The 23,333-nt window shown below is 42.0% G+C and overlaps 2 protein-coding genes across 5 annotated transcripts in view; one reads left to right on the plus strand and one right to left on the minus strand.

Annotated features, from left to right (window-relative positions):
• Dop2R (dopamine D2-like receptor) overlaps positions 1 to 23,333 on the plus strand; it is a 151,466-nt gene that overhangs the window by 62,861 nt on the left and 65,272 nt on the right. The window lies entirely within an intron of this gene.
• Positions 17,335 to 21,329, minus strand: LOC138133347 (transient receptor potential channel pyrexia-like). The gene is made up of 7 exons (XM_069051214.1): positions 20,936 to 21,329; positions 20,777 to 20,887; positions 18,849 to 19,051; positions 18,680 to 18,803; positions 18,487 to 18,626; positions 17,975 to 18,440; positions 17,335 to 17,924 (listed from the first exon to the last, which is right to left on the minus strand). The coding sequence occupies exons 2-7, from the start codon at positions 20,850 to 20,852 to the stop codon at positions 17,866 to 17,868; spliced, it is 1,068 nt and encodes a 355-aa protein (XP_068907315.1). The 5' UTR covers positions 20,853 to 20,887; positions 20,936 to 21,329; the 3' UTR covers positions 17,335 to 17,865.

Below are 23,333 nucleotides of genomic sequence, written 5' to 3' on the forward strand. Positions count from 1 at the left end.
GTACTGGATCAATTCATCCAAACGGGATTGACTCTAAACTGGATCGAACCACCCCTAATACATGGTCTTAGTGAAATGAATTCAAAATTGAACGATAATTACCTCTATAGTGCGAGGGGTCACTCGACCACGAACTCTAAAAGGCGCTTCGCTGGCGTCGCTTCGACGGCTCTCGACGAAGTGTCCGACTTCCGCATTTTTAATCTCGGTACCGCAGTCCCATAAATCGCGAAAATCGTCACGCGCGCGATTCTCGACCTTATTCAGTTGTGCTATAAGGCGGGCTGCGCTTGCGTGGTACTGCGCAATCAAAAATGTGCATTTCCGGTGGTACTACACGTGCGCGTGTCATGACAGGTGGACCGTCATGGCGTCGGTTTGTTTACCTCGAAATTATACCGAGCGGGAGAATTCAGATTTTGGACGGTATTGTGTCGGTAAGTCGTGCACGTCTATCCTGATGTTAATTGCCGTAACTCGCAGGTCAAAAAAAGGACAGGAAGAAAGATGGGGTTGAAAAGAAGGAGATGACTTTCCGGCAAGTTACTAAAGAGGAAAAGGGACCCAACATCGCCGTACGGTCACCTATCGCTGAGAAGAGAAGAAGAGAAAGTGAAGAGAAAGAGAAAGTGAAAGTGGGGTTCTGAAAGATAGGTTGCAGCTCGCCAACCTAGAGGCGTGAGGCCACCTCAGCCTGACATTTGCGGGGGTAACATGTGTTCTTCCAGCCCCCCCGTGGTGGCTGGCACAAATGACTCTAAATTGAAACTTTCCGCTTCCGGAATGAGCGACGTAAAAAACTTGAAGGCAGGGTGGGCGCGTCGCGTTGCCAAATGCCGTGCGTTAACTGCTAGTTCCGGGTCTTCGAACTGCGATCTATTAGCCCCGCGAGCATAAGTAGGACCTCGTGGCCTCCTACTCCGGCCAATCGCCATTGTGGCGTTTCGTAACGCTACACTACCCCCCTCCTCAAAAAGAAAAAGGAAAAGGTAACTCAGTTGCCTTTTACTTTTTACAAAAAAACGAAGATGAAGTCTTCACAAAAAAAAAACGTCAAAATTTGATCACTGGAAAAGTTTTGGTTTCGCCACGAAAATGGCTTGTCGATATCTGCGCGTATCAAACGATTGAAAACTGAATCTCAATGTCAATTAGTACTTGAGTACTGCGGTATGATGTAAGTCAAGTCCGGTTAAATGTCATAATTTGGGGTTCTTAAATAAACTTTTCCTGAACAAACTCCACGGTAAAATTTTACTGTCGTCAACATTCCAAAGGAGGACAAAAGAATTAATCGAAAAATTGAACGGTACGAAAAAGTGAAATGCAAAGCTCGCTACGGTTCTTCGGCTTCTGCCAGAGATCCTCTGAATTCTTTCAAATCTTTCATGTGCCAAACACCTAGATCTGCGCGGTTCTCATCTTCGAGAGCGTACGCGAGTTTCGATAGTTTTCTCGTTATCGTGCACAGCACGTAGCGTGGCGCTAATTTTTGCGCAAAGTCTTTCGCAGCGCTGGAAAGTACTTTGTTGCGTTTCCAAACTTTGTCGCCTACAAAAAATTCAGCGTCGCGCTTCCGAAGATTGTACGAGCGTTCGTTGCGTTCGTGCGCTTTGTGAAGGTGCTGGGTTACATCCTGCAAGATGGTCTTGAGGTGTTCTAAATTTTTCGCGTGATCTTCGCGATCAGCTGTCGTCAAGGTTTCCGGATTTTCCGCTACTTTGCCGTAAAATTCACCGGTACAGGGTACTACCCTACCAAAATTGAGAAATGCTGGACTGAATCCGGTTACTTCGTTGACCGCTGTGCGAATCGCGTACCCGATCTTTGCCACCTCGGCATCCCACTTTTTGTGAGCGCCTTTGACGTAACTTCGTATGGCAGTGCCAACTGTGCGGTTGTATCGCTCCACAGGGTTGCTCTGAGGGTGATACTTGGCTGTGAACCAGATCTTTTGAACTTTGTAGTTCTCGCAAGTCTTTACAAATTCGTTTCCGACAAACTGCTTGCCGTTGTCGACCAAAATGAATTGCGGTACACCATACACAAGAAAAATTCCGTTCTCGATACATTCTGTAACTTTTGAGCTCGTAGCTTTTCGTAACGGAAATAGTACAACGTACTTCGTGAACCAATCTACGATCACTAAGAGATACGAATATCCTTTCGTGGACGTCGGTAATGGACCAATCAAATCAACGGAAATCATTTGCCACGGAAACTGAACCTTTTTTTCTTTTCCCATAAGCCCTGCGCGAGCGGTGTTCGGTGCTTTTTGCTCATTGCAAACCTTGCAGTTTCGAACGTAACGAATGACGGAACGACGCATTTTCGGCCAAAAGTGATTGATGGATAACCTTGAAAGTGTCTTGTAGTACCCGAAATGAGCTGATGTCGGTGCATCATGACATGATTCTAAAATTTTTGTTCTTTGATTTCGCGGTACTAAAAGCTTCCACTCCGGGACGTTGCCGGGTAGTACAATTTTGTTCGGTACGAATCGATACACGAGACCGTTCTCGACTTTCCATGATGGATTTCTTTGAGGATTGGCGATTATGTTGTCGCGAAGTCGCGTGTACGACTCGTCCAAATCATTCAAGTTCACGCCGAGAAAGCTGTCAATGTCTACCGCAGCAATTTCTGCAGGTAGTCTCGATAGTGCGTCCGGTACTACATTGAGCTTGCCCTTACGATGGACCAAATCGAATGAAAATTGATTGAGCTTGACACTCCATCGCGCTAACTTGCCTGCTGGGTCCTTCATTCGGTTTAACCAGAGCAATGAATAATGGTCCGTCACGATCGTGAAATGGGTGCCCTCAACGTAAGGTCTGAACTTTTCCAACGCGAACAAAACGGCTAAACATTCTCGTTCCGTAACGCTATAATTTCGCTCGGCTTTTGTTAGCGAACGGCTGGCGTACGCGATCACTCTCTCATCTCCGTCTAAATCTTGCGTTAAAACTGCTCCTAGACCGGTGTTTGAAGCGTCAGTTTGGATCACGAAAGGTTTCGAGAAATCAGGACTTGACAATACGGGTGCTGAAACAAGTGCATCCTTGATTTTCTGAAAAGCTTCCTGAGCTTCAGGAGTCCACTCCGTTTTCTGTCGCTTTCGCTTTCCGGTAAGTAACGCGTTTATCGGGGACATGAGGGTCGAAAAATGAGGGATGAAACGCCTATACCAAGAACACATGCCTACGAAACGTTTGATTTCGGTACTAGTCTTCGGGACTGGATAGCTCACCATGGCCGCTACTTTGTCTGGATCGGTACCTAGACCATGTTCATCGACAGTGAAACCTAAATATTTCAAACTTGAGCGGAAAAGTTGACACTTTTTCGCATTCACGGTGAGTTTCGCGTCTCGAAGACGTCGTATCACCTCCCTCAAAACTTGTACGTGTTTCTCGAATGTCGGGGCGATAATGATTAGATCGTCCAGGTAAACAAAGACGTGAGGTTCTAGTTCAGGTCCGAAAATTCTGTCCATGAGACACTGCTGCCTCTGGGCTGCGTTTGTCAGTCCGAACGGTAATACGTTAAAATGAAAAAGACCTCTGCCGGGAATCGCAAAAGCTGTCTTCGGTCTAGACTCTGAATCTAACGGGATTTGCCAAAAAGCGTTCTTGAGATCGATCGAACTGATGTACTTTGCTCCTCGCAACATACTGAGAATCCTGTCGACACGCGGTAATGGGTAACTGTCACGTTTTGTCACGGCATTGAGCCTGCGACCGTCAAAGCAAAGTCGGTATTCACCGGAAGATTTCTTTACTAACAAAATTGGAGAAGACCACGGACTGTCAGAAGGCGATATGACATTGTTCTCGAGCATGCGGTCAATTTCTTTGTTGACTTCCGCAAGCATGTACGGAGACCACCAATACGGACGTTGTTTGATCGGCAATGCTTCTCCCGTGTCGATTGTGACTGTCATTTTGTGTGTCCTCCCTAACTTTCCGTCGTTGCTCAACAAATCTAAATTTTTCCGGATGATCTCGGTGATCTCATGCCGATCCGCGCCACACTCCGTCACCGCGTCACATTCTGGTACTCTTACGATATCCGACGCAACTTCAATTTTGTGACCCGCGAAATCTATCTTGAGTCCGAATAATCTACAAAAGTCGCACCCTAATATGACGCTATGCTGAAGATCTGGCACGTAGTAGACACGAATTCGCCGTCTCGACGAGTCTAACACTGCTTCTAGTTCGATAGCTTTGGTTACCGGATGTTGTTTTCCGTCGGCAGTTCTGATGGTTTTTAGCCGAGATGGGAAAGTTTTTCCACCTGCGCGAAAATGAATTAAATCGGCTCCTTTTCCACCAACTATAGTGCAATTCGAACCGGAATCCACGAGTCCTTCAGTTTCCTTATTGTTTAGACGCAGTCTGATAAATGGCCTATTGTCATTGGTTTTGCTGACGAAAATGGAAGCGGAATTTGCCCGAGAAGGCTTGCAAAACTCTTTGACTTCGTCTAACCAAGCGTTCCACTGGGTGTCCGTACGTTTCGCGATGATCGATGCGTTTACATCGGCCTTGGGATGTTTTAGGAACGTAGCACGGCCGCAAGTCTGCCGCGTCCCTACTGCGCGTTTCCCGACGGATTACACTTTTTGCAGGTCGCCAAGGTGACGTCTGGCTCCCCACAACGGTAGCAAAACTGCTTTCTTTTCAGTCGACAGTTCATGAACGAATGATTCGGCTGTTGACAATTCCAGCACTTGAACGACCTGGAGGACGAACTCGCGGGTTCACTCCGTCTGGCTGAATTGCCTGAGGGTTCCTTCACGACGATGGCGCGTGGACTCGCTTTCGCGGGTTCGCTCGCCCGAACATATGCCAACTCTGGCTCCAACACGCAAGATGACTTGGGTGCAGCGCGATGTTTCTGCCGCAAAGCCGATAACTCCTCCACTTTTTTGCACAACTTAATCAACTCCGGTACGGTGACAACTTCGGTGATGCTAAGCTGGTTAAGGTAACATGGAAGCAAATTCCTCCGAATCGTCTTTACCTTGGTTATCTCCGCCGGTGGTCGACTAAGTCTAGCAAAAAGCGTCTCCATAACCGCAACGTAAATGGTTATCGACTCGCTTTTGCCCTGAAGCCTGCCCTTGATTTCGTCCCACAACAATTCATCGAAATCCGGTGGAAGAAATTCCTGTTTCAACAACTGAACCACTTCGTCCCAATCGCTCAATCTGCTCCGAACAGAACGATACCAAATCAGCGCTTTGCCGCTAAAGAGATCAATGGCCGCGTTAAAAAGGTCCCTGTTGGTTGCGTTTCGCGCTACCGACAGTTCCTCTACCCGTTCCAAGAACTGGTTCACCGTCATTCCATTTTCCTCCCCGTTGAAAGATACGCCCCAGGTGTGAATTGGCACTAGTTTCGGTTCCGGAGATCTCGCGTGAGGGTGCACGTAAATGGGAGTAGTCGCGACGACTGGTGGCGCTTCCACCGTAACCGGGCTCGCTTCTGCTGCCTTGTCGTGAAGATCAGCTTCGAGCAACAAACATGTCGCGTACGCCTCATTTCTATACTCCGCATCTCGCTCGCGTCTCATTCGCCGAATGCGAAATGAAAGGTGCGTTAGACGGGTCTTCAACCGTTTGAAGATCATGTCTTCCGCCGTTCCTTCAAATTCTGTCAAAATCGTGCGTATGCTCTCAAGGGTGTCCTCAATGGCCTGGACCTCGGTGTCGTGATCATACTCTGCGTCATGAAGTGACAGAAAGTATTCGTCCGGTCGACCTAGTTCTTTGGACAGAGCTCTCGCTAACAGTTTCCTCTTATCGTCCTGGTTTCGGCTAGTCGTGATGCCGCGTATACGCAATTCATACGTCAGCTCGTCAGCTAGTAAATGCTTGACCTTGAATTGTTCGTCCATTTTGACGAAGACTCACCGCGATTCCACGGGTCGGTAACGCAATAAAAACGCCGGTCAAAACACTACCAAAAAACAGCGCGCAACACGATAGTCGATTCCGCGAAAAGGTTTTTGTCGTCGAGGGTACAAGATAAGACCGCTACTCAAACAATGAATTCGCCGCTAAATTTCCGCTTCTCATTAACACACAATCAAAAAATTCAACTTTCAATAAACCTTTACCAACTCCCTTTGCTCCGATTGAAAAAAGTGACTGAGCCTCAATGAAGATGAACGATAAACGAAAATTTGTGGTTGCTCCAAAAAATCGAGCCCCACGTTCTGGGCGTCAAAATTTGTGTGACCAAAAGTTGGCCAGTGACAGCTCCGGGCTCCCAGGGGGTTTTTCGGGGCAGAGGGCGTGGGTTCGGATTTTTAAAAAATGGGCGCCAGGCAGCTATTGTCTTGAGCTGGTTGTTGCTTGTCCAGCTGCCGGGACAAGTGCTCAGATCTTACTCGTCGAAGGTAAGTAAAAGCAAACGCTTTCTGATCGTTAAACAAATTTTGGTTTATTCGGTTACTGCAAAATTATCCACAGAACAGTATTTGGTGGTTCGGTACTGGTTCACACGAATGCGATAATGGTTCGCTTGTAACTACTAGATGAAAATTGAAAGATGCGGAACCAGTACTTTTTGGTGGCCTTAATATCTACTTTGGTCGTAACCAGAAAAGCTTTTCTTTCACATGTGACCGAATCTTAAACTCAACATGATATTCTTCGACGAAATAAAAGATGTTTTGATTCCTGATGAGGAACCTCCCGAACTTAGACTTCCTTCTGATCGAGCTAATTATTAAATGTAAACTTAATGAAACCCAAGGTCAAGATTGGGGTGTCACCTTGACAAAAAATTAAAATTGATCCTGATAGGAAAGTTTAAATCGGTGAAGTTCCGAAACGTTAAATTTGACTGAAATTTCTTTAAGTTGACACTGGAGATTGAATGAAAAGGTTCTTACAAAAAAATTCTAAACATTTGCAAAGTTTCAAAAAAATTTAGTGAACATACAAAAATTATGAAAGCGAGAAGCGAGAAATTCGAGGCGTTCCTAAATTTTGCAATGCCGCGGTAAAAAAATATGGCGACTTAGCTTTATGACGGGTCTGTTGTCTCCTCGAATAGCGTCCTTTTGACTTGCGGTGTGACCTTGGCGATACGGTGCTCAAAATAAACGATCGCCTCTGCGAACGATGTTCTCCAAAATGGTCGCCTCTGCGAACGATCTGGCTACGAATCGCCCTGCGAACGATCTGGCTACGAATCGCCCTGCGAACGATCTGGCTACGAATCGCCCTGCGAACGATCTGGCTACGAATCGCCCTGCGAACGATCTGGCTACGAATCGCCCTGCGAACGATCCCTTTCAGCGAAAAAGGGGGTTCTTGGCGCTAAATCGAAGTCCTTCCGGCACTCCTTTACTCAAAAATTTTCGGTACTCTAAAGTTGCGATACGGTACTGGATCAATTCATCCAAACGGGATTGACTCTAAACTGGATCGAACCACCCCTAATACATGGTCTTAGTGAAATGAATTCAAAATTGAACGATAATTACCTCTATAGTGCGAGGGGTCACTCGACCACGAACTCTAAAAGGCGCTTCGCTGGCGTCGCTTCGACGGCTCTCGACGAAGTGTCCGACTTCCGCATTTTTAATCTCGGTACCGCAGTCCCATAAATCGCGAAAATCGTCACGCGCGCGATTCTCGACCTTATTCAGTTGTGCTATAAGGCGGGCTGCGCTTGCGTGGTACTGCGCAATCAAAAATGTGCATTTCCGGTGGTACTACACGTGCGCGTGTCATGACAGGTGGACCGTCATGGCGTCGGTTTGTTTACCTCGAAATTATACCGAGCGGGAGAATTCAGATTTTGGACGGTATTGTGTCGGTAAGTCGTGCACGTCTATCCTGATGTTAATTGCCGTAACTCGCAGGTCAAAAAAAGGACAGGAAGAAAGATGGGGTTGAAAAGAAGGAGATGACTTTCCGGCAAGTTACTAAAGAGGAAAAGGGACCCAACATCGCCGTACGGTCACCTATCGCTGAGAAGAGAAGAAGAGAAAGTGAAGAGAAAGAGAAAGTGAAAGTGGGGTTCTGAAAGATAGGTTGCAGCTCGCCAACCTAGAGGCGTGAGGCCACCTCAGCCTGACATTTGCGGGGGTAACATGTGTTCTTCCAGCCCCCCCGTGGTGGCTGGCACAAATGACTCTAAATTGAAACTTTCCGCTTCCGGAATGAGCGACGTAAAAAACTTGAAGGCAGGGTGGGCGCGTCGCGTTGCCAAATGCCGTGCGTTAACTGCTAGTTCCGGGTCTTCGAACTGCGATCTATTAGCCCCGCGAGCATAAGTAGGACCTCGTGGCCTCCTACTCCGGCCAATCGCCATTGTGGCGTTTCGTAACGCTACAATGTGATATGACATATGAGTTAATAGTTGTGCAACTCCGGTCGTAAAAAGTGATGAATTAATGAATTGTTTAATAAAAAAGCGTAATTGAGAGAATATTTTCTGGCCAATGAGTTGTGACAGAACCCCTAAATCGCTTAATTGTGTAGATAATGACCCGGGGATGGACGTGCTGATTCGATTATTTGTACACCGGAGCCGTTCCGGAGTTCTCCGGTCATTTTAAACCAAACCGAAAGCGCGAGAGGCTACACTAGCGCCATCACTGTTCTATTCATCTTTGGTCAACCTGTCATCGCGAGATGGCGCCAGTGAATTTTTCCGCCATGACTGACTGAAGGTTGGTAGAACTGAACAATTAGTGGTCATTATAAATGATTGTCCCATCGTAGTTGGCGTTGAATATTCACACAAATTTTGAATGTGCCGCTACCCTCGCAACGTTAGACAAACTAGTGGCCAGATTTCCACTACCGCCGGTAGCGCCACCTATACTAGTCTCACTCATGTTATGAAGCTTGTGGCACATTCAACTGCGTCACCAACGCCTACTGCGATGAGACAATCATTTATAATGACCTGTAGAACGTGTGTTAAAAAAAAATCCACAAAAACATTCCAGTCGGTTTTTTGGCGCCACTGGTCTGGTTGTCGTTGACTTATTGAAGGTATATTTGCAGCTTCTTGTTAGCGTCGATGCACTTAAGCCGATGAAAATGCCATTTGCAGCCATAAATCTCCTTGTAAAATTTAATTTCGGCGTAATTAATAAAGGCCTTTCACTGAGAAGAATCCCCTATTAAATTCCGCCGGGAAAAAATAACTGCAACAATACCGAGCGTCCTAATTACTCTGCCATTCGTTTACCGAGTGTTTCATAACTCGTGGTAAAGTGCCATTTGAGAATTAGAGTTTTGCGCGTTCAAGGTAGCCACTAATTGGAGCCGCCCCCGGATTTTATTGTCGACGAGTGATCGAGAGTCCGGAATCTGCACTAATATCGCCGCATTCGTATGTATACCGCGTCCCGGAATAAAAATATACATCAGTTTCAAGTATGAATGTAACTGGTTTCCGGAATTTAAATTCGATCGGCACATGTGCCGATATTAAGCGATTTCATGCAAAGCAGATCTGATATTTTCCGGAGTGTATTCGCAAAACGGACTGATTTACAATATATTTGTAGAGGGCGCGGATATAGGATGGAATACATTTTTTCCGCGAATATATGCCGAGTCACAGCTTCTTCGGCAATGTTTACACGCGGAGAACAAACAAAAAGCCGCAACACGCAATTTACCACAGGCGATAAATATTTTTTATGTAAATATTTGTTGAGCGCCGTCCACTTGTTGTCCGATTAATAATAACAGCGGCTTGCGTGTTTGTTCCGGTCAACTCCGGGACACACGACAACACCACCCGCCACCGGAACGGATAAGCCGGCCCAATTTGCGGCCGCATCACAACCTAATTAGCAAAACGCATCCGGTGCAACCACTCGAGCAAAGAAAATTCGCCGGATGAATCCGGGACGCAAACTGACGCGTGTTGCCCCCAGGAGCCGATCAGTTATTTTAAAACAATCGCTAGGTATGTTGCATTCGGAAGAAGCGCTGCTTTAGCCCTCTGGTAATTGCGGCTTTTTCAGACCCGCGACGGGGATCAGACCCGAGAAAATAAAATCGCATAAAAACATGAAGTTGGAATTTCCTCTTCTCCCCAACAAATTGTTGTTTCCCTTATTCTCTCTCTCGACTAAAAAAAGACAATTTGAAAATTTTTGACAACGAGGTCGAAAGAAAAAGTGAAGAGGTTCATTTCGTCACGTCTCTAGGGAAGGTGCGCCGCTACGGGGTCCCCAAACCTTTTCGGCTACACTGGGTATAGTATTATAGAGTATGGACTTGCTTGCCCATCTATGATATGCATCTGTTTGGTGTAAACCAGATTTATAATAGAAAAAAAACCACATCTGGTCACATCAGTCTGTGGGATTCGAACCCCAGACCTTCAGATTGTAAAGCAAACGCACTCCGAGCTTGGCCACAGCGCTCGGTGGTCAACACAAGACAAGTTTGCTACTTAAAATGATCATCACTGTGCGGCACATCCACTCCATTTGTTCAATCCTGTTCTGTTGCTCGAATATTCCGGAGAATCTCCTCGATGACGAATTTTCGAGTCTCGAAGTCAAATTGTTCAAATTGAGAATTTTTCTTCTTTCGAGCCCTTTAAATTCTTGGCCCTTTAAAACCGAGTCCTGCGTTCTCCAGGTCTGCGCAGCAATCCGTTAATATTTAAAAAATCTAAAATTAGACTCTCCGGAGTGGGAATTCGTCCCTGCAGCGGCCCGGACGTTGTTGAATTACCATCAAGTCCCGGAGTCCCTTTGTAAACTTTTCCTATTTGCGGGCTTGCGCGCCATCACCATAACATTATGAAAGGGAAACGGTCGAACCGCTCCTCAAACTCGGACATTAGTAAGTTGGTCCAATCTTGAGCGGGAGATCCGGATCAAGTCCGGGGCCCCGGAACAGTAAGCAAATACCAATCAAGCGCTCATTAGCGATCGAACCCCGTTTATATACCTGAACCGGAGCCTCGTAAAACAGCGTGTCCGGTAATCCGGGAGATAACTAAAAGCTCCTTTAAATTATGTTTGCCCGGGACGACTAAATCCTTTGGAGATAGCGTCCCTCAACGGCGAATCTTGACATACTAATTGTGATGACTGGGAAAAAGTTGGGTGTTCCGGCTTTCTGATTAAATAAATATTAGGGCGGAAGTCGCCGAGCCGGAAGCTCGAGCTCCTTCCGATAAAAAAGTTTTAATGAAGCCAAATAATTAAGTAATTGGTTTTGGGCGAGGAGGCGGCGCGATATTTGTTCGCAACAAATCGGGGGTGTTATTGAATCGGAACCTCAAAAGCAAACACGTCAGAATATAAATGAGTAGATTTGGATAAAGGGTGCAGTGATAAATTCAATACGGCCGCTCTTATTTATTGCTCCTAGAATAGTAAATTTAAAAGTTGGCCCCGCATCCGTACCTTCCCCCGGGACCACCCCGGAAAAAATATAAAACGCGCCGTAAATTCCTGCCGCGACTCCCTTTAATTGTTTATTCGTGATCCCTCGCTCTGTCGCATGTTTCCTCATTATCGCGATGTATATTTGGGAAAGCGGCGCCATACTTCAAGCTTACAGCTTATTATTCGGAATTCGCGGCAGCGCACCAATCCGACATATCGCACCAAACTTTATAAAAGGCGAACTTTCCGGTTTACCTGTATTAGCAAAGTTCTCGAGTGATAAAACTTCAGCCGGTTTGAGGAGGGTGAAAATATACATCAGATCCATAGTCTTGGCTTTCGCCTAATGTATAAATTACCCAACCCCTGACCCGGATAACGGTCGCACCTCCCGCGAACATCTATTAAATCAGCGCCGAAACACTCGGAATCGAAACTTTCCAACCCCACGCAAAAATCCTAATAACTGTCTTGCAAGTCGCAAAACGCCCCCGACTCCCCAATGTAAATTTGTTTATTGAATTATGTATAGAGCCGGTTCAATGAACGACAAATAATGGAAACGAACGTATCTAATGGACGACCTCTGCATTCTTAAGAAGAACAAACAAACGTTGCGGTCGCTGTTCTGATTCAAGAGATGTTTGCGATCTCGTGGTTGTGATATTTTTTGACCGCACGAGGCGCAGGCGAGTGCGACAATCCCACGAGTCGTCGAAAAAATTTCACGTTTTTTAAATTGTTGGCAGGGCTCGTGACGCCATCTCGATCCAGTCGCCGATTTCATATCGGCTTAAGTGCGAAATTAAATGGATCGTGTTCAGTTTAAATTAGGCGAAAGCACTTGGGCTGAAAGCGTGCGTGATGTTGTAATCTCGTATCTAATCCGAAGTACAAGGCGAGCATTTGTAAGGGGAGCAGAAAAGTTGGCTAAAAAGCTGGCTTGACCGGCGATAACATGCAAATCAAGCGATAAAAGTTGTGTCAAGAAAGTCGGCACTCATTTCGCCGGTGCAGTTTTAAATTAGTAGATGATTGGCGTTTAGGGAATGACAACTAGCGGTGAGAAAGGGGGTCACGAGAGGTGTAATTCGATTTACCCGTTTCGTTATTGCTCTAATTTGACATTTCCAGTCGGCAAAGCTAAACTCATTAAATTAGAGGAAAAATTTTGGACGGGTCAGGCGGGCACGTGTCAAAGCGAAACGGCGATTTCAATTTTACAGGTACGGCGCTTAAATCTTGTTTGTTTCAATCTGTTTTATTTAATTGTGAAGGTTGACAACTCTTTTCAACCAAATTATTGTGCTGGGGCTTTGAAATTTTCATGAAGTAAATGTTGTCAATACGTTCTTCAATTTAGGGCTTTGTCAACGCATTGCGCAACGAAGCTCCCATTCTCTCCCGTTTAATTGACTTAACTTGTTTATGCAATTGCAAAATTCAAACAACAATAACCCACCTTGCATACTTTGCCTTTGGTAATGGAATTTAATAGAAAACCTGCTTGGGCACAGTAATGCCTGTGTGGCGTAGCGTCGACTAACACGTTTCGACTGTTGTCACCGATCTTTCCAACTGATTTATTATTGATCCAACTCTCACGATCTCACCAGCGCAGCGTAATATTTAAATGAAGTATGACACTTTCTTTTTTGCGACTCTTGCCGACTATCTAATTATATAATTTGAACGCTCGTCACGGCTGAATCGTTAATGTTAGACGAAAACGATATTCATGAGGAAGGTTGAGCCCATCGAAGTCTACAATAAAGTCCCACGTTGATGGATTTTAAGATATATCAAATTTTCCGCTCCTATTTCATACAAATTCTTCAACACACTTTTAACTTTTTTTTGTGATCCAAAAGAACCTAAATCAAGTATTTTACATATTCATCCAAGATGAATATTTTGACCGTGACACTCTGTTCCTGAATATTTTACTCAAAAAATTGAAATTACGCCAAAACGGCTGGGAATAGGCATACACAATGTTAATAAAAGTAGGCTTAGAATTAAATTTTACATTTATATCTAGTGTCACAAATGAATTTAAAAAAATGAAGTTTTTGACATTTTTTGATTAGCAATTTTGAAAAATTTCAGTAGGCGTATGAAGCATTAAAAAATCACTAATGGCGGAAAAGATCTGCCAGGTCTTTAGGAATTCAACTAAGAAAAAATCAATTATTTATTTCCGATGGTTCAAGAGTTATAAATTTGTTAATAAAGCCCTGCAACCTCGCTTTTTTGCAAAAAAGATGACACAGGTCAAAAACGATGACAGATAAGTGTTGACAAAAAGACGTTCTAAACTCAAAATTTAACGGAGAATCGAAATGTGAAGTCAAAATTAGGCCTTTCCATTTAAAAAAATAAAGATGGCGTCGATTTCCGGTATTTCCGGAAGTGCCACCATTTTAAAAATATTTCATTTGAACTTGGAGTGGTCGATTATAGTCAACTACCAATTTTATTATTATTATTATTATTAATATGATTTGGGGAAATCAGAAAGTTTCTAATGAACGGGCTACGTGAATCAGCCTGTATATACAGGGTGTTATTGCAAGTTGTACAGATATTTTAACCACGAGCTACTGGCTTCATGTAGAACATGACATTTATTTTTTGAGCTACAATTTTTTTACATTGCTTTTAATTTTCAACGTTGTCCTACAACCCCGTAGGTAAAATTTCGGCACATTTTAAAAATACACCCTTGTATATCATATTTTATAAAATGTACGCCAATGCGAAGTAACCTATAGGAAATATGCTTTAAAACAAGGAAACCACATTGGTGTACGTTTTATAAAATATGATATATAGGTGTATTTTTAAAATGTGCCGAAATTTTACCTACGAGGTTGTTTGATAACGTAGAAGACTAAAAGCAATTAAAAAAAATTGTAGCTCAAAAAATAAATGTCATTTTATTTTTTGACATAGAATTGTTTAGATATTTTTTCCGAGCCAGTAGCTCGTGGTTAAAATATCTGTACAACTTTCAATAACACCCTGTATATATTATACAACATGCCTATCATTACATTTGTCAAATTTAATCAAAATCATGATGTGGAATAATTAATAAAAACACAAACTAAAAAACTATGGGGGATATGTATTGTTGGTTGCATCACAAAGTTTGTTAGGCTTATTATTACTCATGAATCACCTTGTACATTTTTTCTCTTCCTAATTTATATGTCTCGTTCCGTTTGGAGTAATTTCAATTCAGCGACATATTTCGTTAGAGTTTAATTTCCATTCACACCTAAAAATAAAATCTACCCTCATATTAATGTGACAACCTCTTTAAGAAACTTGAATGAAAGCTGAATTGAAATAATTGGTATATTGACACATTTTTTTACCAAGATATTGACGTTATTCCTGTACCTCTTCATTTTTATTTACCACATAATAGCTCCATCTTTGTCCAATTGAATTTTATTCAAGAATATAACAAAGTTATAGATATGAATTGGGGACTTGTCGTTAGGTTGGCACTACCACTACTAACAGCAAAAGGAACTAGACGCGCCAATAAGGTATTTGGAATTTATGACAGATCTCATTAACATACAGTTTCAAGCGGCCTTGAGTTTGACAATTAACATCCAAAACGTTTTTACTTTAAATATTATCTGATAATGGATAATGATAAAGAAGAGCAACATTTTACATTCATAAGAATGGATAATTTACCAGCTTTATTGCCAAATGTGACGGCACTGTCAAAGAAACGTCAACGATGTACTGTTATTAACCTAGAAAACAATTTTTCGATTTCGGCAAAGTTTACAGACGTTTACTGTAATTGTAAGCAACAATTATCCCAGAATAAGTGGTAAAATAGGTTTTACCTTTGAAGAGAAACCAATTTTATTAGAATATTACTTGCGAAACGGGGTGAATAGGCAACCAATAAAACGACTGCATAGTAAGTATAATTTTGTGTACACTTCAAGGTAAGAAAATAGTTCCGATAAAACAAAAGATGAGGAAGTAGCACTCTTGATTTGTTTTCTTCTTGATCAGCTTGTAGAACATTGCTTCTAGAGTGATTTAAACATTTCTGAATACAGGGTATTTCACGAGTTATATTATTATAACTTATGCCCGGCGGAATAGAAAATGCAACCCACAATACATCAGGGGCAAAATCCGTATATTTATCGCCTCCATGTCCAGGTTTACTTTTCAATGTATTGTGGGTTGCATTTTCTATTCCACCGGGTCTCGTGAAATACCCTGTATATTGTCCAATTTGTCTAATCGTCTTCTATATTCTAATTAATATAAGTGCCGATTAGGACGCGCAATTTGTCCATCTTGTCCCAGATTCTATCTTCCTCCTCCGTCTCGGACAAAGCCGCATCCAGCCCCTGAAACGTTCCAGTTCTCGTGCGAATCTGGTGTTGGACTCTCCACTTTTAAATCATCGCGCAATTGGCGTTTTCCTTTGTAAACTCGAGCAGCGATGACGGCAACCCTTAATTGCAAAGTGAGCGTGCCGAGATTGCTTTTGCTATTCGAATAGTTGCCGTAATGTTATTATTGAACATCGATTAAGACGCCGTACCTGCTCATGTCTGCCGTACATCCTAATACACAGTTCATCTCCCTCGGGGCCTTCCCAGATAATTAACCCGAACCTGGACCCACTCCCGAAACAATAACTCCGACGTGATTCAATAAGAAATTTCCGTTTGTCTTCGATCACTCCTCCGCATCATTTTTCCCCGCAACAGACATCGTTAGCGCAGACCTGGCGGTGATCGCAACAATACGCATTTTACAAAGGGTGCGACTCCCGCGTAGATCACCTGCAGCTTCATTATCCTAGATTTGGAATCTGGTGATTCCGCCTCGGGTCATTAACGCCCTCGCCGCTGTAAATTTCTATATCCGTCGGGTTAATTTTATTTTTACGGGCTCGGGTCCGAGACTCAATTAACCCCAACGGGTGCGTCCTGCACCAGATGGAGGAGGGTCGGGTGTCTGTCTCGTGACGGCTTTCGGGCCGGCTCAGCCGTCTCAGGATTTAATAGAAACGCAGGATGACAGAATGACAGCTCGGTTTCCGCTATCGCACACCGGTTTATTACAAATATGTCCGCCTAATATCTATGATAATGCAATTAAGGCGATTAACGGTCAGATGCGGTCAAAAACAGGAAAATCTGCACGGGGATTTTTTTCGCACCCGCTAAGAGATTTACCATCGAGGATTATTTAGTGTTGCGCATGTCAAGTTGAATTGCGACAATCGAACGCTAGTTTTAAAACTGATATAAATAATTCAGATTTGCGAAGAGCAAGTTTGTCAACTTGCCTCATCCATCACAACACGCTCAAGTTTGCATAATGGCCGCCGCCATAATACCTCTTCCCAAGTTATCGTAAGCCCTCGTATACGACTAATTGCGTCGGCGAGATGGTAAAGCTGCACCGAGCGGAAATAAAATAATATGCAAAGGAGTGTGTTTTCCCACAAGAAGAGTAGTTCGATGATTGCATTAAGAAGAGAATGGGAAAACCTCGAGCGTTTTGTAATTGAACACGCACTCGAATGAATTCGTTAAGAACGGATGCAGGAACTTGAATTATACGGACGAGATAAGGTACAAAGAAATGTAATAATATAAAGAATAAATTCATCGGGAGATGGTGGAAAATAAAAGCAGGAGCACATATTTCTTGGGGGAATTCGGCAAGGGTCAGATAAAGTCTTTATGTTTCAATTCATCGACCATCCAGTTAGATAAAAACGCATCCGCCGCCTCCTCTTGAATTACAGCTGTATCAGGGTATTTCGAGCTCGACGACACAACAATCAATCCCAAACTAGATTAGGCTTTTTACCTTGAAATAATTAAGTCTGCAGGATAAAAATTGAAATGGTATTAAGGAAGCGAGATTGCTTTGTACAATTTATTCCTTTCGTTATTGCCACAATTTGACATTCGAGTGGGGGCAAAATATTAAGCACAACAGGGGAATCACAACAAGATTCGACATTCAATTCGGGATCAGGATTTTACATGTTGCTGCAAGGACGAAATTTCCAATGTGGCTCACAAGTCGTGAAGAAGTGCACTCGCGTTCTTGTATCGATCTCCAAACTTGTTCTGGGGCTAATTAAATTTGTTTTTCTTCAGGAATGATTAATTAAAAATTGGGTGAAAGTTATTTTTCGTGAATTCCCTCGGGGAATTTAAACTAAAGCATCACGAGAAGAGACGTTTTAATTCAATTTAACAATTTTTTGTTTACTCTAATTTGACGTTTCAGTCAGCACAGCTAAATTTATCAAATTGAAAAATCATATTACATAAATATCTGCTCGTTATTTACTAAATACCTACAACAACAACAACAATTTTGGACTTTCCTGTGTCCTGATCTTTTTTGCAAATTTTTGGACAACATTCTACTGTTCCACCGAAACATTTTTTGTCAATCGTCTGAGTGCATATTCTTTATTTTCCTCGATTGCACTATTTCGAAGAGAACATCTAAAAAAGAAAATTTAAAATTTGCCAACTAGAATCTGTTGTTTTGATACCGTTCATTTTAGAGGACAATTTCATGTTATTTAAAAAGTTTACCGATGCATGCAGACTCTCAATCTCATCGATATCTACCAATTTTCTAATAAAAGGCGAAACACATGTAATTTTATCTGCGATCTTTTCTATTTGAATGAGGAACTCTGCTCGTTTTTGCAACTTTCTCGCATGACCCTCTTGTTTCAACGTTTGTATGTCATTTACTGCCAGACCTATCATAAGATTCATTAGAACAATACTGGTCAAGATGACAAATACTAGGAAGGTAACTCTTGAAACAGGTGAACTACTTTGTACATAATTCCTGTTGTGAAAAATGTCCACATAGTCGAACTCTCCCATCATCATTGCCACTGTTTTGACCAAGGCTCTCCACGGATCACTGAATTCCTCTTTGTGATAGAACTGGATGGAGAAACTTAAAGCAAAACCAATAACGAGACACAAACAGGCTAGCAGCACCTGGAAATTGAAACTGTTGCTACTGGATCTGCTGTCGATACAATACCTTGACGACGTTCTTCAAGACAACACCAAACATGACTGCATAATACCCATATTTTGGAAGTCTTCCGATCAACATCATCAACTCGATCCACAATAAGAGAATAGCAGCACTAGTCATATGCAAGACCCAGTTCGGCATTTCTGCTTGAAAAGAGATGATTTTCGTTCTTGTAGGTTGAGTTTAAGAAACTTACCTTGCACCCGCGCTCCGTATCCGGACCAAGCCTCCATGCCCAACACTACCAAGACGAGAATAGTGCTGCTGAAGTTTATCCACATTTCATATCTCCGAAATCGGAATGGACGTAGTACCAAACACTACAACAAATATTTAGTCTTGATTTTGAGGGTTGGCACGTTTACCTGAATTATTCCGTAAATAAAGAGAGTTGGAGCAACGACGACCATAATGTAACGTATTACGGCTAAGGCCTCGTCATGATATCCTATATCGTAGGTCAAGAGACTGACATACGCCGTCATGCAAGCCACAGAAACTACGTGCAGAGCAATCCACAAGTAAAACAAGTAGATAACTTTCGACCACTTATGTTGTAAATAAATTTCTAGAAGATAGTATCAGTTGTGTTGTAGAACAATCTAAGTTAATTACCGAAAAGATTTCTGGTTTGGCAGCGATAGCGAGCAGACGTGGAAAAAGTGCAGAGATAACAAACGTAAACAACGACGAACGAGTGAGTGAGAGGTGATAAGCAGAAGACAGCGGGCAAGAAAGAGAGGGCATGCCGAAATCGCCGAAAGCAAGGAAAGAAAGCAGCAAGAGAGAAAGAGAAGAGGGTAGGATGTCGGAAGAAGGCCTGAACCCATTCAGAAAAAGTTCTAGAACCGAAAGATCCCCAAGTAGAGGCGAAGAAAGCAAAGAAATAGAGAAGAAAATAGAATCAGTGCTCAGAGAGATAAAAGAGGATATGGCGGGAATAGTAGAGGAGAGCAGAGCATGAAGAAAGGAATTAGCGGCAGCGAGAGAGAAGGAGGGAGAGCAAGAAAGAGAGGACATGCTGAAATCATCAGAAGTAAGGAAAGAAAGCAGCAAGAGAGAAAGAGAAGAGGGTAGAACGTCGAAAGAAGGCAAGAACCCACTCAGAAATAGTTCCAGAACGAGAAGATCACCAAATAGAAGCGAAGAAGACAATTAAAGCAAGGAAATGGATAAGGAAATGAAAACAACCATGATAAGAGAGATGAGAGAGGAGATAAAAACACTAAGAAAGGAATTAGCGGCAGTGAGAGAGGAGAATGGGGAGCTAAGGAAAGAATTAGCGAGAGTGAGAGAGGAGACGAGAGGAAGAGAAGAAAAAGGGCAGTTGGAGAAAGCAGATTGGATGAAAAGGATGGAAATGATAGAGGAAAAGATGGAACAAAGAGAAAAGAAGGAGAGGAAGAATAATGTTATAATAACTGGAATAGGGGCAATAAGTGGAAATATAGAGAGAGGGGTGGAAGAATGGTTAGAAAGGGAGATAGGGGTGGAAGTGAATGTAAAGGAAGCATTTAAAATAAATAAAGATAAGATGATGCTGGCAAAAATAGAAAGTTGGGAGCAGAAGAAGAACATAATGCTAAGTAAGAGTAAGTTAAAGGAAAAAAAAGGTGAGAGAAAGTATATAGATGACGATTTGACAGAAGAAGAAAGGGAAACACAAAAGAAGTTAAGAGATATTGGCCAGAGAGGAGCGAGATAGAGGAAAAAGGGTGAAAATAGGATACAGGAAAATACAGATAAACGGGAACTGGTTTAAATGGGATAAGAGACAGGAGAAACTGAAGAAAATTTGCTAGAAGAAGGAGAGAATAAGAAGACGACTCGGCGAGAAAATATACAAGGAGAAGGTGAATAAAAAGGTAGAGGGACAAAGACACAGAAAAGTAAGAGAGAAGAGAGAGAATAAGAGAATCGAAGTATAATAGGGAGGGGAGAGAGTGTGTGTGAGAGAGGAAAATGATAGCGGGTTGCAGAGGTAGGGACGAGGAGAGAGAGAACAGGAATGGGAAGGACGGAGAAGAGAGAGAGAAGGTGCAGGAGGTGACGCGAGGATAGTGAGAAGATCGAACACATGCGGCGAAATGAGAGAGAGAAAGAGAAGGGAATGGGGAGAAATAGGGAGCGAAGACGGCAGGGAGATGGATGAAAGAATAAGGAAGAGGAGAGAAAGAATAGAGAACGAGTGGAGTGAGGGAGAACAATACATTGTTATTTTTATGTTTATATTTTGTAATCAGGAATCCGAAAGCCCGTAGGGCAAAATAAAGCATTTTGTTGTTGTAATTACCGAAAAGAGGGTGTTGCAAGATCTCAATCTTTGTTGTGTCAGTGGTTGCTACAAACAGACTCGAAATGACTGCCATTTGCTTGTCTTTTTCTGGTCTCAACAATCTGAAATCTAGAGACAAGAACCGATTTGTATCAATTTAGAATCAATTCAACTTACCAAGTTTGTAGACCTTGTTTTATTTGCTACTGGACTCGTCCAAATCCACTTTGCTGTCCAACACTTCACTAAAGAATTTTTCTGGGTTACTGACCCTGTCAAAAATAGCATCCATAATAGTTTGTTGGCCTTTAACAGGGACGCTTAGATTAACACCTTGATCAATTAAAATTTTCAAACAATCCTTCTCGTCAAGTTGTGCAGCAGCGAACGCAAGGTCCTGTATATCACTATTTTCGAGGAATCGTTCCAAAGTCTTATTTCGCACGGCCAGTTTTAACGACTGAAAAAAATTGACGTCATAATCGACGTTGTATATATCAATTGCTACTGCCATGATGTTGGAGGGACAATATTTCACCACAAAACTTTCAAAACTGATCAGTTCGAACAGATTATCAGTGTAAATATGTGAAAATGTAGCTAAAAGCAACCGTTCTTTACAAGGAAAGAATTCAATATTTGTCTGTTATCAAGATGAAGAAAATATTGAAGCATCTGTCTTGTACGATAGCACTACTTCTGTTTGCCTTTCGCACAGAGAAACTGAAAAGTGATTTAAATGTTGAATGAGGGGGCTAAGAACTCATCAGGAAAATCTCCCGAGATTAAATTTCATTAAGACACAGTTGGACATGACTGGATTAGGGCAATGTACAATCTGATCTTTAAATCCTCGGTGATATTTCATACGAAAGTACAACTTCCGACGGAAAGGATAATTATACACAATAGAACACATATCCGTTATACAATTAATTGGCCAAACCCTCTATCATTATTTGTTTGTGAAAAAATTTCCGTCAATTTTTGCGTTTTTTGCGCATTTTGAGGAATTCGTTTAAAAGATGCAAGTTGTTTTCCAAAATAAAACGCAACTCTTGTTGAACAATTTAACCATGAGATCATTTAAATTTATAATTAGAGTAGGCTATGATTTTAAAATTAGATTGCCAACACCGTTGACACCTTGATTTGAGTTGTCAAAGTGACCCTTCAAAATTTAATACAAAATATGAAACGGCTAGCTAACAGTTACATCCAAGCCGGGTGTTTGATATAACTGAATACAGAAACACAACAAGATTCGACACACCATCGGTTCAGGATCACGATTTTACATGTTGCCACAAGGACAACATCTGCAAAGTGGCACAAAGTTCGCGAAACAGTTTCTTAAAATGCACTCGAGTTTTTGTGAAAACTTCTTTAGGCGCGCCACATACATTTTATTCCCGGGCAGTGAATTAGTTTCATGCGACACGTAAAATCATAAGCAAAAATCGTTCGCAGCTCAGCGACAATCGTTCGCAGGACGACACGGCAAGCTAAAATCAAGGGAGTCGAGTTTTTTAGCGGAGCGAGCAAAAAACAATCAACTGTGCGTCAGTTGTCAATTTTAAATTTTCATTGTACGTTGTGTTGTGACCTGTCTGACCTCAGTGCAGAGCTGCAGGAGTAACTGTATATATATACAGGCTGTTTGATGAAAAACGCCTCAACCCATAACTTTGTTATTTATTACCCGATTTCAATGAACAAAAAAAATCAAAGATATGGTTTTTCAAGCGCTACAAAACAGCCATAAAATGTTTTTTTTTGGCGTTATCTTCAATAGCTAACGATAGTCAACTTTTTTTTTTAAATGGACACATGTAGTTTTTTAGGCTTGGTCTGGTAAGGTTTTTTTTCTGGATCTAATGATGTATTGAAAGTTATCATTTGGTTCATAGCTAACTGAAAAAAAAATAAAACATTTTTTTGTGGTACACCTTATTATAAAATTTTTAAGAGTGCCGTGAAAAACAATCTGAATACAAAGTACGATAAATGTCATCTAAACGTCAGCTTAAGGCTGTATGACACGATGCTAAATTTTGTAGAAAATTTGTTAGAAAATAAGAGAGGACCAATGAACGATCAGGATCTGACAAAGACAGACTGTGATCCTGATCGTTCATTGGTCCTATCGAGGGTCTCTCTCATTTTCTAACAAATTTTCTACAAAATTTAGCATCGTGTCAAACAAGCTTTAGAAGTTTTCATTTGCTTTTTTAAACTTTTTTTATTTAAGTATAAAATAACATTGTCAGTCATGCAGGATAGCAGTCATTTGACTATTATTTGATGTTCGAGTGTAATAAAAATCGTAATTAGTCACAAACAAAAAGTTAATAGAAAAAATTATAATACGTAATTATTATTATTTATTTATGTTTTCCAAGAAAATAATAATAAAACTCTTCAAGATTGCACCTGAAAATTTTCTCACACTTGACATTTGTTGCTATTTGTATTTCAATTGTTTTTCACGGCACACTTGAAAATTTCATAATAAATTGAACCACAATTAAAAATTGTTTTTTTTTTTTCAGTCAGCTATGGACCAAACGATAAC

This window comes from Tenebrio molitor, chromosome 6 (genome assembly GCF_963966145.1).
Source record: "Tenebrio molitor chromosome 6, icTenMoli1.1, whole genome shotgun sequence".
In the NCBI taxonomy this organism is placed as follows: domain Eukaryota; kingdom Metazoa; phylum Arthropoda; class Insecta; order Coleoptera; family Tenebrionidae; genus Tenebrio; species Tenebrio molitor.

Bases quoted from the DNA above. Each gene is read 5' to 3' on its own strand.
- LOC138133347 (XM_069051214.1), bottom strand. From the start codon at position 20,852: ATGGCAGTCATTTCGAGTCTGTTTGTAGCAACCACTGACACAACAAAG. The intron at 19,052-20,776 runs GTAATTACAACA...ACTATCTTCTAG, and splicing joins CTTGCAACACCCTCTTTTCG to AAATTTATTTACAACATAAG. The intron at 18,441-18,486 runs GTATTGTATCGA...TTCAATTTCCAG, and splicing joins TCTTGAAGAACGTCGTCAAG to GTGCTGCTAGCCTGTTTGTG.